The 17,482-nt window shown below is 38.6% G+C and overlaps 1 protein-coding gene and 1 pseudogene across 2 annotated transcripts in view; both read right to left on the bottom strand.

The window, feature by feature from the left end:
* DNAH8 (dynein axonemal heavy chain 8) overlaps positions 1-17,482 on the bottom strand; it is a 328,140-nt gene that overhangs the window by 267,521 nt on the left and 43,137 nt on the right. The window contains exons 12-17 of the mRNA XM_082637824.1: positions 12,243-12,389; positions 8,063-8,260; positions 6,096-6,172; positions 4,449-4,548; positions 2,699-2,818; positions 1,155-1,290 (exon numbers count right to left, since the gene is read on the bottom strand). Coding sequence (XP_082493950.1) covers positions 1,155-1,290; positions 2,699-2,818; positions 4,449-4,548; positions 6,096-6,172; positions 8,063-8,260; positions 12,243-12,389 — 778 coding nt within the window. The remainder of the gene's footprint in view (positions 1-1,154; positions 1,291-2,698; positions 2,819-4,448; positions 4,549-6,095; positions 6,173-8,062; positions 8,261-12,242; positions 12,390-17,482) is intronic.
* LOC309813808 (dnaJ homolog subfamily C member 2-like) lies at positions 16,018-16,891 on the bottom strand (annotated as a pseudogene). Its single transcript has one exon. The product of its transcript is annotated as a dnaJ homolog subfamily C member 2-like (transcript).

Genomic DNA, 17,482 nt, shown 5'->3' with positions numbered 1-17,482 from the left:
ATAAGGTGAATTATAACCTTCTTTTAATGCTCCTTTGAGACCGTTGCTCCATTAGCAGGTTTTCATTAGGATCCATAGGGCCCTACCATGTGCATTACCCCGAAACAGCTCGTCTGATAGAAGTGGTGTATTTAAGGCTTAACTAAGGTGCCAGTTGGGAAGACATCCTGCAGGGTTGAAGCCCTGTCCTCCAGGATGCAATCATGCAGTGAATCAATGGCCTGTATATAGTGCTGTGTCCCCAACAGCTGAAGTACATGGGTCTGGAACCAAGAGTCAGAACTATGAGTGGCCCCTCTCACCATCACTCCCAGTGACCCGACCTCCTTATTTGTGCTTCCTATGCCTGCAATTCTGTGCTCTGCTGAAGTGGAGATCCTGGTGTGGGAGGGAGAAACTTTCCTACCAGGGGACACAGTCAGGGTTCCACCAAGGTTACGAATAAGAGATTAAGCTAAATATGAGACAAAGCAGAAACCTGAATTGACCAACTGAGCCCACACAATAACAACAACATCTCAGGTGATGCCAGCAGAAATGGATGATGGCTTAAAGCCATCCACCCCCGCCCCTCACACTTAACTCTTCCCAACACCTTGGCACCCCTCAGAGGTACTTGAACACAGCCCTAATACTCTTAATTTAATGGAGATCAGAACTGAAGTTAAATTCAGTTACAGGAAGAGAAAGAAAGGGAGGGAGGGAAGAAGAGAGGAGGGGAGAAAAGGAAGGGAGGGAGGAAGGAAGGAAGGGAGGAAAGGAGAGAGAGGGAGAAAGGGAGGAAGATGAGCAAGCTGCAATTCCTTCTCCTCTGATTAGGACTGTGATTTGAATCTATAGCATGATAAAACTGGATATAAAACCTTCCCAAATATATGGAGAAATATCAATAAGGAGTCTTGTTATTTACTTTTAAATACTGTTCTTCAGGAGAAAGTCATAACCTTAGTATATCAACTTTAAGCTCATGAAAATTTCTGCTTATAAAATCAGAATATTATTAACTGTAAAGAAATAAATAATTGTATCCTCCCCAAATCTAAATTTAACCATCATACAGTTATATAAAAAGATGTAAAAATTCTCCAGAACCACAAACTCATTCAAAATCTCCTAACACTCGCTCTGTAGTGTCACTGCAGTCTTACACACACCATACTGTAACTGCGAGATCTCTTTGATCCAGGCTGTATGATAGACCACCTCAAATTCCACCAGAACGTAGGAAATTTTATTATACTGATGAATGACAGCTTTGCCTTCCGCAGTTGACAAAATTTCCGAGTTTTTCTGTTTTTTAAGGGAAAAACAAAGATTTATTTTTAAAAGTCTGCTGATAGTTTTCTTACCCAAACCGTAAAGCTATTTACATTTTAAATGACATCAAATAATGATACTACCCCATTTAGATTTTACCTCAGACAAAAATTAGAGAGAGGAAGGCCAGACAAGCTACAGATGGAAGTAGGGAAACCTGATCAGTAGAAAGGGGAAACTGGAAAAGGAAATAAAGGATTTAAAAAGAGAGGTCTCTAGGCCTACAGCCGGTCCCAGGCACTGAAAGTCTCCACCTCCAATCCTCTGTTCCCTCCCCACTTTTCTGGGCAAGATACAATGAACTGATCTTCCTTGAACTGTGAATATCAGGGCAAATTCCTAAATTCCAGCACCAAAAAAAAAAAGTAAGTATAGATTCCCTCCCTCCCTCCCTCTCCCTCCCTCCCTCCCTCCTCTCCAAATTAAAAAAAAAAAAAAAGTAAATGCATATCAAAGAACAGAAACCAAATTTCTTTATGAAGAAATTGAACATTTTTTTGTTTTGATTCACACATTATCAAAAACAGGACAATCTCTGCTCTGTCACTATAAAGTCAATAAACAATTGAGTCCCCATCCTGGCCTCTTGTCTAAGGTCACCATTTTAATTTTTTTTTAATATTGAGAACAATAAAATAAGTGATAGCAGCCAAACGGAAACAACAAAAACTTAATATTTGATAATGCTTAAATAATAAAATTATTTGCAGGACTGTTGTTTTGTAGCTATTTTGTTCCATGTTTAGGCCTAAGACATAACACCAGGCAAACCAACTCTGCTTTGCTACTCTGTCTTTTTAAAAAACAAAGCAAAAAAAGCAAAACAAACAGAAAACAACAACAACAACAAAAAAAAAGGGAGAAGACAAACTGGCAATTTCAGAATGCCAACAAGGCTTAAGACTATCCTGGTGTTTTTCAGAAATCTAATAGTTTTAAGGACACAGAGGATGAATGTACTCTATTATACTTTGCTCTTGGTCTCAGTCCAATACACAGGAATATACTGAGTGCATCCTAACCCTCACTAATGTATATCAGTGACCTATCCGTCCACACATAGAAGTAAGTTTCAGTACTAGGTCTGTGTTCTATTATTTTCAAAACAATTATTTTACAATAGAGTGGCCTGTTTATTAAGCGTCATAAATTTTTAAGATTCATCCCCTTAGAGATTAACTATAATTAAATGGGATTATCTACCAAACAGGAAAGAATTGGCTAAGTCTCTCTCAAGCATATTTGTAAACTAAATTTCCTTTGCCAAGTAAAAGAATTAGCTCTAGCTACTTTACAGGACACAAATGTTACAGGTTAAAATATATTTCTTGTATTAAAAACCACCATGATCCACATACTGTAAATTTAACTATTGGCTTACAAAAAAATAGTTGATGGGCTCACTTATCCGGTGATAGAGCTGCCTCACCCAAAGGATCTTTCCTGCTATAGGGGGCATGTTGCGAGCAAGAGGTGGGTCATCTTTTTGAGAATGATAAAGCTGTAATTAAAGGTCTGGCATTAATGTTTGAAATTCAATACAATGGAAAAGACAAAAATATATACAGCTGTATTTGTATTGATGTTTTACCATTATTCACATGTTTTATACACAAGAGGTAGTCAATAAATACGTAAATGCACTCCAGAGATATCAACCTGAGGCTCAAAAACTATGATGATTACAATATACGACACTTAATTCTCTCTTAACCCTTACTTCCCATTACATGTATACTTTTTTTCTGCCTTTTATCCCCAATTTTAAGGATGTAGTCAAAAGCTGGAGCTTGGGGTTGACATATACACGCTACTATACATAAAATACATAACTAATAAGAACATGCTGTATAGCACAGGGAACTCTACTCAGTACTCTGTAGTGGCCTATATGGGAAGAGAATCAAGAAAAAAAAAGAGTGGATATATGTATATGTATAACTTTCACTTTGCTATACACCTGAAACTAATACAACATTGTAAATCAACTATACCCCAATATAAAAAAAATTTTTAAGTGAAATTTTTTTTTAAATGAGGAAGGAGGTGGTCTTCTCCCCCTCCCAACTTTTCCTTTAATCATAAAACTGTTGCCCACTAAGTTCTCTGTGTGCGGCACCCTCTGGCCCGCCCACTTGTAAGCCTCACAAGCGTCCTATTCTAATAAATCACTTCTTTTATTTTTTATAAATTTATTTATTTTATCTTTGGCTGTGTTGGGTCTTTGTTGCTGCGCACGGGCTTTCTCTAGTGGCGGTGAGCGGGGGCTACTCTTCGTTGTGGTGCGCGGGCTTCTCATTGCAGTGGCTTCTCTTGCTATGGAGCACAGGCTCTAGGCGCGCGGGCTTCAGTAGTTGTGGCACGTGGGTTCAGTAGTTGTGGCTCACAGGCTCTAGAGCACAGGCTCAGTAGTTGTGGCACACAGGCTTAGTTGCATGCGTGGTCCGTGGCATGTGGGATCTTCCCGGACCAGGGCTCGAACCCATGTACCCTGCACTGGCAGGCGGATTCTTAACCACTGTGCCACGAGGGACGCTCTAATAAATCACTGCTTATCTTAAAAAAAAAATAAAAAAATAAAGCAGGAGCACACAGCTACATTATATCTGTCATAATATTCTCCAGAGCCCATATTTTGATACCCAAAAATATTAACTTAAACGGGCTTTCCCATGCATACATGAATGCTGTCATAAAAAGACAGTTCTTAAGAGCAAAGGGGTGTGATCTGGCTGTCCAGGGACACACACTGTCACCACCTTCTCCCATAGAGAGAGGAGCATCAAAGATGCTCAGCAGGGCTTCCCTGGTGGCGCAGTGGTTGAGAGTCCGCCTGCCGATGCAGGGGACACGGGTTCGTGCCCCGGTCCGGGAAGATCCCACATGCCGTGGAGCGACTGGGCCCGTGAGCCATGGCCACTGAGCCTGCGTGTCCGGAGCCTGTGCTCCGCAACGGGAGAGGCCACAACAGTGAGAGGCCCACGTACCACAAAAAAAAAAAAAAAAAAGGATACTCAGCAGTGAGAGGATTTGTCTGATAAGCTTGGCACAAGATAATGATGGCAAATACTTCCAGAATATTTTTTCTTTTTGTACTGAAGTACCATTCTATTTATAAACATGATACTTGCCTTCTTAGTAGCTTCAAGTTCAGCCACATAATACTGAAGAATAAGCTCAATGGTGTGGTTTATTTCTAATTGAAGACAGGGAATGTCCAGTTTTTGGAATCTAAAAGCAATTGAGGGTGAAAAATTTAAAAATAAATGAGAAACACACTTAAGAATTGTTGCAATCCTAAAAATCCATTCACTCATTTGACAAATATTCACACCAGGCCTCATGCATTGCCCTAGGTTACAGTGATGGACAAGACAGGTGTGGTTCCAGCTCTCTTGGAGCCAATGAGTACCTTATGGAAAAGGCAGAGATCGGTCAGGAGTGACATAAATAATTATTTAAATTACAAGCGTGCCAGAAATGCATGTAACAGGGGAACCCAGCCAAGTCTGGGAAGTCAAGAAAGACTTCCCTGAAAAAGTGACATCTGGGGCTTCCCTGGTGGCGCAGTGGTTGGGAGTCCGCCTGCTGATGCAGGGGACACGGGTTCGTGCCCCAGTCCGGGAAGATCCCACATGCCGTGGAGTGGCTGGGCCCGTGAGCCATGGCCATTGGGCCTGCGCGTCCGGAGCCTGTGCTCCGCAACGGGAGAGGCCACAGCAGTGAGAGGCCCGCGTACCACAAAAAAAAAAAAAAAAAAAAAAAAAAGTGACATCTGAACTGAGATTAAAAAGATGAGTGGGGAGCTGGCTTAGCAAAGATGGAGGGGAGCTCAATGACTGTCCCTCTGCCAATATTACTGCTCACGTCATCCCAAATAGGCATAATGATATAATGATTTTGTCAGCCAAATGTCACTTCCACTAAGAGACTAAGTTATGCATAGGAAGTACTAGAACCATAACTTTCTGATAATAAAATGAGTTGACACCAGCATACCATAGGTAAAAAGAGAGAGACAGAGACAGAGACATTGCCAAGAAAATGGTACTGCCATCTGTGTGTACAGTACTGTCACTCATCAAAATCATTTTATGTCTGTTTCAACTCTTATGATGGTCTCATGAGGTAAGGTTTCACAGGTATGATCCAGCATTAGAGAGATGGGAAAGTCAGACCCAAACCCAAAGTCAGACCCAAACCCAGATCCACTGGCTCTCAGGGGAGAATTTCAAAATGGTCCCTGACATGGGTAGTGAGTCCTCCCTGAGCTGCAAGAAAACGGCTTCTGGTCCAGCCCATCCTTCTAATCCAGGCTTTCCTGCCATTTAGGGGAGGACCGTTGTCAGGACTAGAAGGAAAGGAAGCTGCAGAAGCACTCAGGAGGGAAAACAGAAAGTTTGGGGACCTACTATTCTTAGATAATTTCACTGTTAGAAGTCCTTTCAGTATGCAGAATTAAACATTATTTGTTCCCTTTCCAATAACACTTATGAAATTAACCTTAACATATTACATAGCTGGGGGAAAATGTGAAATCATTTCCTTATTGAAAGACTTTCCACTACAAAAACATGCAATGAAAAATGAAAATGAAAATGAAAAATATCATACTATATTTCCATTTTCACCAGTCTATTTAATGATAATTGGAAGATTACTGTTTATAAGTTTTAAAGTTTACATAGGAGAGATTTCCAAAAATTTTTTGAAATTGTTATTTTCAGATATAAAGTTATCCCACCCAGAAACTATACTGCTTAATGCATTATAAATACCTTTGAAGCAGCTGAAGAGCCTGCTGAGAAGACAAAATTTTTCCAAAAGTACTGTTCATAAATGCCTGTATTTGTACCTGAAATGCAATATTAATATTTGACATTTTGAGTTAAGGAGATTAGTTTTGTTTAACAACAATGAATGATTCTCCTACAGAATTAAAATACGAGCCTTAAATACATCTACCATCTAAGCATCTAGAACTGCACTGTCTGGTATGGTGGCCACTGGACACATGTTTCTACTAAGCACTTAAAATGTCACTACTTCTAAGTGAGATGTGCTAAAATGTAAAATACACACAAAACTTCAAAGGCAGTATGAAAAAAGAATATTTCATAATGGTTTTTATTAATGACATGTTAAAATGAAAATATTTTGAATATGTTGGGTTGAATAAAGTGTATCATTAAAATTAACATCACCTATTTCTTTTTACTTTTATGCACGTGGCTACTAAAAAATTAAAATTTTACTTGTGGTTTGCATTTGCCGCTCATTATGTATTGGATGTTGACCTAGAGAATTTATGAAAGGAGTGAAAGTCCCTCACAAAGTACGTTTTTGGGGGAGATTTAGGATTTCTTAGCATGTCGGTAGAGCAGTGTAATGACACTATAGACACCCAGGGTGAACAGGTGTCATTTTCTAACACTGCTGCTCTCAGAAACCTCTGCCACACTAAGGAGGAATAAATAAGAAGCCGAAAATGTTCTTCCAAGACTCACACCATCCCGAGCAGTGAACTCCAAACTCCTGGTGCCCAACTGATGGAACTGAAGCACTCCGCAAATTACTTTCACTTATAGATTATATTGGTACTGTCTACAAATACATACTACACCCATTAATCAAACATTGGAAAAGGAAGAAAAGTTAAAACACTGACATATCTTTTTAGATACTAAAAACTTAATATGGCCTCTAAATTTACTGAAAGCTAAACTTGTATCTAAGACCACAGTACAGGCTTTATAACATATAATCTTATTAATGAATCATAAAAATAATTTAAGCAATAAGTTTTTTAAAAAACACAAATTCCCACTGCTATCAAGATATAACTCCCCAAACCAAACACTAAAAGTAAAAAGTAAAATATATCTTCCTATCAGAGTCTAACTTTCAAAAACTGAAAGGAAATCTGTGTCAAAAAGAAAAAGTGTTGTTTCTAGAATTTTAGGATCTTTTTAATTTATATTGCACAAATTACACGTAATATAGTTTTTAGAGAGTCTTTAAAAAAAATAAATGAGAAAAAATATATCATCTTCCTCACCTTCTTGGCAAGGATTTAAGACTCAGGAAGTGGGCAGGGTATATTCTGTCCCTCTCTGTGTCTCCAAGACATTCTGCAGCAAAGAGGAGGTCATTCCCTGGGGCTACACCTGGGTTAACAGTTTTCAGTAAGAGAGTAACTGAAGTCATATTAGCCCAAAAGGTGAGAAAGAAACCTGTTACAGTCTCATCCCTCTGGTGTCCCTTCAGCTACGACAGACAGGAGGAGGGTCTCTTCAGAGTCATCCTCTAAGCTGCAGAGAGAATGTGGCCATAAAGCGCGGTGCCAAGGGAAGAGTGTTCCATCGTCCTAATCTACTCTCAAATCTTCTCACACTGAACAAAGAACAAGGCCTACAAATTCTCTCTTACACAGGAAAAGTGACACTAGTCCTTGGCACAACAAAAATCGAATATATTTTTTAATGCACATTAAAAATAAACCCAGCTACAATAAGCCCTTTGGGCTTCTGGTTAGTTACTGATATCTTTTATTGAATAAGCTCTTTTTTCATTAAAAAAAAAAAGATAGAAAACATTTTGTGGACTGGTTAGAAAATTATTCATGCTGGCAAATATTTTTGATCAATTTGCAAGAGTAATTTGTAATAAATAGTAAATATGTGAATTTCAGTACTATTGATTACATTTCAGCTTTACTAAATCAAAAGTATGTATAATTACTTACCTCTAAAGCCTTGATTTTTGCCATGAAATCTAAGAAATCCATGTCAAATTCTGTCCTTCTTGGATCCAAAATATCATACTGCTTTTTCTGAACCCCTTGATATATATTTTTGAATTTTATTGCCATAATGTCTATTCCCTCTATGGGAGAATTGCTCAAGGCTGAATATGTTTGCACAATAGTTATCATTTCTGTAATCTTAAAAAGAAAAGTGTTACTTTAGCTTAAAAGTTAGAAATTAGCACCCTTCCCTAGAATTAACTCTTAATGAATCAATGATTTTTAAAAAACAAGCCAATAAACAGGCTTTAGAATCATTTAAGGTAAAACCAACCGGAGGAGATAAAACAGAAGACAAATCTCTGTTCCAGTCATTACTACTCAGACTATTTAAGACAGAGGATGTTCTGCCATAAGTAGACAGAGTTTAGAGCCTTTCTCAGAATCTGATCACCTTGCCTTTCAAGAGGAGGTGGGGTGGTGAGGGACAGTGAGTAAAAGCCCTTGCAGATGTCTAAATAGTTTCAGCATTTTGTTCTTGAGAATGTTCTGAAAATCGTTTCACTGGATCACCGGATTCAAAAGTGTTACCATTTTTCTGGCCCTCACCATAGTTCTGATATGTAACACTAGCATAATTCCACATTCAAGTAAAGGAAAGGTCCCACAACCCTGAAAGGTGACTGTAGTCACTTGTGACCCCTAAAGAACCCTGGAAAATCCTCACAATGAACTTTATTTCAGAAACAGCTGGCTCCATCTCAATGTACCAACACCACCTACTTCACCAAAAAAAAAAAAAAAAAAAGTCTTTCATGTCCACAGGCTACTCAGTTCCTTAATATTCATCAGTGATTCCCCATTTTGATTCCTGCTCTGGAAAACAATGCTCAAAGCTTCCCACTCCTTCGCTTCTCTCCCACAGATGTTCAGGGTGAGAAGAAAACTAAAGACAGAGCTCTGGGAAACCAAATTCATCAATATTGGGAAACCAATATTCACCAAAATTTACGTGGCAGGAACAGGAAGAAGAAACAAGGGATATTATACACAATTCTGGTTCTTTAGGGCAGACTAACACTCAATGCACCAAGTCTCCACCTACCAAAAAAGATGCACTTCAGGCACCCTAAGCTGACACACTAGCACTTTCCTCCTCACTTGTTCCTTAAAGATCCCCAACATCTCTGCCCAACTCTGAGGTCTTGGTTCTCCAACCCCAAGCTCAATCTTATCTGTCCTTTGACTTTCGTACTTGGTCATCCTGACATCTGAATCTGAGCTTTCCTTAACAGGCTCTGGCTTAGCCTGCCCTTCTGTCTCTCCTCTTCAACTATTTAAGAGCTCATAGGGGTGGTCCAACAGTGGTCCCTGCTGTGTCCCACTCAGCAGGCGAAGCCCACCAAGGCAGTTCAGTAGCCACCTCTAGAGGATTATGAAAATTCTGGCCACATTTCAGGGTAACTATTATGCCCCATCTTTAAGAATCTGGACACCAACATCCACCAATGACACCTGGGAGAGATGCCAGTCAGGCAAGGAATTCTTAGCACAGGGGAGATGGAATAACCTAGTAACCAGGATGCACTTCAAGTAAGACCCCTAGGGAGTGCTGCGTTGGCTCTGACAGCTGAGCCTTTGTGGCATGAAGTTGTATCCTTAAGACTACAGGCAAGGCTTCTCCAGAGGTAAGGCAGGGGGAGTAGCTAATGTAGCTGGCCATTATTACCCACTCCCTCTAGCATCAGGAATGCTTGGGCTGCTGCTTTACAGATGGATGTTCATTACGCCCAGCATTAGACCTGCCACCAAAGATCTTTACTGCACATGGGCTAATAATTAAGGTCTAGTCCGGAAACTCTACCAAATGTAAAACTGCACCCAAGTTAGCAAGGGCCCCCACTCCTGGAAAAATTAACAGTAACCAGGACTCACCTCCAGGTTTACATCCTAATGGTTTCAGAAATGTTAAACATTTCTGTGGAACAGGTCCTGACCAATGGGGCTTATTATTCATTTGACCCATGCCAATATCATTCTAATTGGACATTTGTCCCCAAGAAATCCTCACTGTTCACAAAACAGCCTCACGCAACATCTTCCCAGATGCGGCACCAAAAGCACAAGCAACAAAAGAAATACTTGATAAATTGGACTTCATCAAAATGTAAAACTTCCTGCTTCAGGGAATTCCCTGGTGGTCCAGTGGGCAAGACTCTGCCCTCCCAATGCGGGGGGCCTAGGTTCGATCCCTGGTCGGGGAACTAGATCCCGCATGTATGCCACAACTAAGAAGTCCGTATGCTGCAACTAAGAGCCAGCATGCTGCAACGAAGATCCCACGGGCCGCAACTAAGACTCAGTGCAGCCAAAATAAATAAATAAATATTAAAACAAAACAAAACAAAACTTCCTGCTTCAAAGAACACAATCAAGAAAGTGAAAAGATAACCTGTAGAAAGAGAGAAAATATTTGAAAATCATATCTGATAAGGGACTTAAGACCCAGAATATATAAAGAACTCTTACAAACTGAACTACAAAAACACAAATAACTAAATTTAAAATGTGCAAAGAATTTAAATAGAAATTTCTCCAAAGAAGAAATACGAATGGACAATAAGCATTTAAAAAGATGCTCAACACCATTAGTCATCAGGGAAATGCAAATCAAAACTACAATGAGATGTCACTTCACACCCACTAGGATGGCTAAATACAAAAAGACAGATAATAAGTGTTACAAGAATGCAGAGAAATTGGAACCCTCATACATTGCTTATGAGACTATAAAATGATGCAACTACTTTGAAAAATAGTTTGGCACTTCCTCAATAAAGGTAAACATGGAGTTATTATCTGACCCAGCAGTTCCACTCCTACGCATATACTCAAAAGAAATGACAACATATGTTCACACAACAACACATACATATATATTCATAGCTGCATTAGTCATAATAGCCAAAAAGTAGAAAAACCCAAATGTCCACCAACAAATGAGTGGATAAGTAAAATATGGTATATCCAAATGAATATTATTCAGCAATAAAAAGGAATACTACAACATAGATGAACCTTGAAAATATTATACTAAGTGAAAGAAGCCAGTCACAAAAGACCACATATTATATGATTCCATTTATATGAAATGTCGAGAATAGGCAAATCTATAGAAACAGAAAGTAGATTAGCAAGTGCTTAGGGCTGGGTAGAGGGGAGAATGGGGTACCACTGCTAATGGGCACAGGGTTTCTTTTAGTGGGAATGAAAATGTTCTAAAATTAGATGGTGGTATGGTTGCACAATCCTGTGAATATATTGGAAAATATTGATTTGTACACTTTAAATGAATACATTATATGGTATGTGAATTATATCTCAGTAAAGCTGCTAAAGAAACAAACAAAAAACAGCCCCACTCAGTAACTTGGTTTTGTACATCATCCATATTTTCCTATCCTGGCATGTATAGGAAATGCCCTTCAACTTGTGAAATGCCCCCCACCAATTTCCAACAAATGAACAGACTCCTAACTGTTATCAGGACCTAGGGAGTTGGCAGAATGGTGGGGCCATGGGGAGGGTGGTACCTAGATGATATCTTTGAAGGCTTTGCAAAGGTTGACTCGAAGGAGCCTCTGATATGGGCTGCCCTGTATCCCCTGGAAAAACATCACTCCTCTCCAGCCAGTCCTAATCAATGAATGAATCAAAGGTGCTGAAGTTTCTAACCCATATCTGCCCAGCAAAGACATCGCCCATACAATGTCTATGTTTAGACCATATATATGGCCTAGAAAGAGAAGGTGCTCACACATCCAGATATGACACAACTACTGGTTCTGCCAGATATTGCAGATATGTCACCTCACACCTTTTCTCAGCCTGATACAATGGTTAAGAGCAGAGGCTTTAAGTTCAAGATCTATAGGTAAAGATAGAATTGAGGTCTCGAGAGAAGTGAAAGTCTGCAATAGCTTTTGTGCGACTGGCAGAAGATAGTAATTAGGAATGAAAAAATAAGTTATAATAAAATGCAGTAATCTATGAGTAATAGTGGATGAGTCAGATCAATAGTAAGAGATCTGGAAAAATAATTCTCAGTGATGCTACATAAAGTATGAAATAACTGGAAAGGTATGGTTGGTAGTGGCAACTGTGGCTGCACGATGCTTACCTTCTCCAGTCTTTTGCAGAAAGCTTCAAATTTTCCAAATATATACATTTCTGAAACCTCAAAAGATTTTTCCCCTGAGGATTCTAAAATCTGTTTCCTTGTTTTGTGAAAAGATGTCTGATATTCCTTGAATAGAAAAATGCAGTCCTATGAGAGATTTAAAAGGGGGTATAATACATAGTGAGACACTTGTTTATGAGTGAAAAATTCAAAAATTCTATCCTCACACAAAACTGATCACATCAACCCCTCAATAGGGGTTGCTGCTGTTAACATTAAAAATTCAAGTTCTCTGCCCACACATTGAAAGGCCTATGAAAATCAATACAGTTTTTTTTTCTATTTTACAATATAGTCTCATCTTCTTTATTCTCATTATTTCCCCTTAACTCTTATCCTTATCAAAGTTACCACATACACTATTTGTTGTCATGTTTTCATGGCTAATCAGAGCTCCCAGGAGGCCAAAAATTATGTATCAATTCTGTCTATTTTCAATTATCTATCTAGTCAGTTGGCATCTTTTAATCAGCATTATTCACATACTGGTATAAAAAACATTAAGACTGTGCAATACTAACTTATCATCCAACTGTCATTTCTCCACGAGGAGATCATAAAGTCTTTGATGGGTGCATTGCTGAAATCCTAATATTTGACTACAGCTATACCAGGTCAGTTCAACCAGGTTAAAAAAAGAGGACATTGTCACTATGCTCCAGTAGGAACTCACTGTCATGTCCAGCTAACCAAACCATCTTAAAAAAAAAATAACGTTAAACTTTTTCAAAGCCACCAATGGCCAGTCAAATCTTTAACATAATGCCAGCTCCCTGGTTCTGACTCTTCCATCTCCCTCTTCACTCTATAAGGACCTTTGTGCTTACATTGATCCCACTTAGATAATCCAGGGTAATCTCTCCATCCTTAATTCCTCCTGTAACCTTAATTCCCCCTTAACATTTAATATAACATATTCACAAATTCCGGGGATTAGGATGTGGACATCTTTATTCTGCCTACCTCAGCCACTAAATCAGAATTTCTGTGAGTGAGACTCAGGAATCCATACTTTCAACCAGTTGCTCAGGTGATTCCTATAAACATTCAAGCTTATATAACTAGTCTCATACCTATTTCTAGCTATGATACACCTCCCCACCTCTCAATCTCTAAAACAAAATCATTACTCTCTTCGAGGTAACTGATTATTTTTCACTTATTAAACAAAAGTTTAAGGACTTCCCTGGTGGTCCAGTGGTTAAGACTCCAGGCTCCCAATGCAGGGGAACCGGGTTTGATCCCTGGTCAAGGAACTAGATCCTGCATGCCGCAACTAAAAAGATCCAGCATGCCACAATGAAGATCTCGCATGTGCCAACAAAGATGCCAGTGCAGCCAAATAAATAAATAAATATTTTTAAAAAAGAAAGTTTCTTGGTGCCTACCATATGTTAGGAACTCCTTGAGATGCTAGGAGTACAGATAAGATCCCTACCCTACTGGAATATGTCATCTAATAGGAATTACTTTCTATTACTTCTTCTTCACCAACCAATTCCTTTCTGTTGAACAGGTAACATCCTGAATAACAATTCTTCTCATTGCTTCCTCCAACTCATCTGAAAATTATTCCCCAAAACTATACAATAAAAGTTTCCTGAAAAAATTTCAGATGTAGTAGAAAGCAGGTTAAACTAGAATGCAGAAAACCAAGCTTTCATTTCTAATTCAGTAAGTAAATGGCTAGTGACTTGAAGCATATTAAAACAATTATGAGAATAAATTGCTAAGTTCTACGTCAAGAGTCCTGGTTTCTGCCAATTGGTCAGTTTGGGGGGAATGATTTCTCACTCCCACTCCCAAAATTAACCCTGGAGAAACTATAGAGGGAAACATGGAATCCAGCAAATAACAATAACAACGAAAACAGAAGTGATAAACTCCTGGGAGGAGGATGGGTTGCTCTGAATTTGAGGATTGAGTGAGCAAGAATGATTAAGAAAATAGAGAAGATAAGTAATACTGTTAATGAATAAGGGGACATATTACATAACAAGGCAAAGATTAGTAAGAGAATATTATCAACATTATGACAATAAATTACAAATTTTAGAAAAATTGAAGAAATTCCTCAAAAATATAAACTTACAAAAACTGTCTCAAGAAGAAATAGAAAGAATAGTCAAATAACTAGTTTTTTTTAAATGAAGCAATATGTATTTATAAAACATATATATAAGGGATTAATATCTAGAATATATAAAGAACTCCTCCAACTCAACAAAAACAGAACCCACTTCAAAAATGAGTAAAGGATTTGAATAGACATGTCTCCAAAGAAGATATACAAATGGCCAATAAGCACATGAAAAGATGCTCAACCATCACTAGCCATTAGGGACATGCAAAACAAAACACAATAAGATACCATTTCATATGCATTAGGATACCTATTACCAAAAAAAGAGAAAATAACAAGTATTGGCACAGTGTGGAGAAACTAGAACTCTTGTGCATTGCTGGTGAGAATGTGAAATGGAAGAGCTGCTAGGGAAAACAGTTTGGTGGTTCCACAAAAAGTTAAAAACAGAACTGCCATACGATCCAGCAATTTCACTTCTAGGTATATACCCAAAATAACTGAAAGAAGAGACTCAAAGAGATCATTAAACAGCAATGTTCATAGCAGCATTATTCGCAATAGTCGGAAGGTGGTAACAATCCAAATGTCTATCAAAAGATGAATGGATAAACAAATTGTGGTATATCCATACAATGGAATATTACTCAGCCGTAACGAAATGAAATTCTGATACATGCTACATCTTTCAGGTATATTTACTGGATACATTTTCAAAGCTCATTCCAAAAGCTTCTGTGCTTCTGTTGTCAAGAGGTGAAATCTGGGGCTTCCCTGGTGGCGCAGTGGTTGAGAGACCGCCTGCCAATGCAGGGGACACGGGTTCGTGCCCCTGTCCGGGAGGACCCCGCATGCCGCGGAGCGGCTGGGCCCGTGGGCCGTGGCCGCTGAGCCTGCGCGTCCGGAGCCTGTGCCCCGCGACGGGAGAGGCCACAGCAGTGAGAGGCCCACGTACCGCAAAAAAAAAAAAAAAAAAAAAAAAAAAGAGGTGAAATCTGCACATGGATTTTCAAATTGTTCTGAGGTGTTATATTGACAGTTTGAGGCTCTACTCCACACAGTATGTCATCTTTCTGATGAGGGCCAAGTTTTGGGAGATGGTTCTTTGCCAATAAAATCTTTGGCAGTTCTTTTGACTTCCAGAAGTAGAGTGTGTGTTCATGTACTTGGCAATAACTTCCCATCTTGAATTTGTCCCAGCAAGAAAGAGGCTCACAGTTTTAATTAGCAATTGCAGATCAATTCTCTTCTGACAAATTTTTACTGCCATTTCCACCTTCAACAGTTGATGTCTCTGCATTCTTAGATACTTGGCACATACAAGCCTCAATTTCCTCTTTCTCTTTTCTAATTTGCTCATTAATTTCTTCTGTTTTGGCAGAGCAGCAATTCCTATTTCTTTTGTAGGTGATGTGAATGTTTCATTTAAGTACAGTAAGCTTGCAAGTTCAAGCCTATCGCAAAGTTTTTCCACTTCTGCCATAATTTTAACTGGCTTTATCTCATCATCAGGAAAGTAAGTCCAGATCTTCCATGAACTTTGAAGTTTTTGTTACCTTTCTCTTTTTTTATATAATTGACATATAACACTATATTAGTTTCAGGTGTACAACATAATGATTTGATATTGCCTTTCCCTCTTAATGGCTTTTTTTCCTGGTTATCCTTTTTCTTCTTTGCCAGTAATGCCTTTTGTCTAACTTCCTCTTTCTCCTTAGCTATCCAAGCAGCTCCTAGTTCACCTCATCTCTGTTTTTCTTTAGCTTCTTTCTTCTTCAATTTTCCTTCTGCTTTTGCTTCTCTGCTTCTTTCTTGGCTTTTTCTTTTTCTTTGAATTTTTAAAATTCTTACATCACAGTTATATGCATTATCAACTAACATTCAGTTCATTTCTTCTTTTTTCTTTGTGCCCTTGTTGCTCTGTTCTGCTTTTCAATCTCTCTCCTTTCATCATGACATTCTGCTTTTTTCCTTCATTTAAATAAGAAAAATTCTCTCCAATAATAAAAATTATGCCAGCAGGAATAAAATGCCTCTGCATCATCAAATGATGAATTCTTATCACCAAGTTTAGGAACTTTTTCTTTTTTACCACCTGTAATGCATTTCAAACACCTGGGAAAACACTTAGAAGAAATTGTCCTTTGCTTCACTTTTCTAAGGAACTGAGTTATCAAAAGAAAGATCTACACTGTTAATTTCTCCTCTTTTCACTGACTCAGACATTTCATAAGTTTTAGTTATGCAAGTGAAGTTGTCATTATCTCCTTCTTTAACTGATTCACCAGCTGCTTTTGGTATTGTTTAGAACCACTGCTTTATGTGCTGCTTTGGTCTCTCTCTGCATAACTTTGTATTTTACATGAACAAATCCAAGAACTGCATAATGATTCTGGTTCTTCCAGTCATTGAGATCAAGTGTTTTCAGGAAGAGAAACTATCCTAACTGCAATTCCTCATCTTCTGTTTCCTCTAACAACTCTTTCTTATCCTCCAGTTCCAGAGGTCAGAGAGTGGTTATGAGAGTGCTCAGGGCCAACCCTGCAAGCACAACAGTTCACGTCCTAGGTGGAGGGCACTGAGCATCCTTTCTTGCTCTACCTCAACAGTCCCAGCCTCCCACCTAGGCTCTACAAAGCCCAGGAACCAGCACATGAAGAAAGCCAATAACCACTTTGAGATGGAGACTTGCTGGTATGGCCATTTCTTTCAGACTTTCAAAATAACAGATCGCTTTGATTTTCTACAAACTCTTCTAGAGGCTAGAAAAGAGGGGAGTGCTTCCTTCCCCTCCTCCAGTCGTACTCATTCTGAGACCTTAGTGCCAGAAACACTAACAAGGACACTATGAGAAAGGAAAAATTACAGACTATATAGTTGCAAAAAACCCTAAAGAAAATTGTAGCAAAGTGAACTTAAGAATGTTTTTAAAAAGGTAATTACACCATGACTAAGTTGAGTTTATTCTAGGGATATTAGAATAGTTTCATTTTAGAAAACCTAAAAATGTCATCTATAACATTAATAGATTGAGGAGAAAAATCTTATAAGCTCCTCAAAAAATATGTGCTGAAAAATTTTTTCAAAACCCATTCAT

The sequence above is a fragment of the Mesoplodon mirus genome (assembly GCF_964341445.2).
Source record: "Mesoplodon mirus genome assembly, chromosome: 12".
In the NCBI taxonomy this organism is placed as follows: Eukaryota; Metazoa; Chordata; class Mammalia; order Artiodactyla; family Ziphiidae; genus Mesoplodon; species Mesoplodon mirus.
The sequence above is the reverse complement of the archived record's forward strand: the minus strand, read 5'-3'. Positions and strand labels throughout refer to the sequence as shown.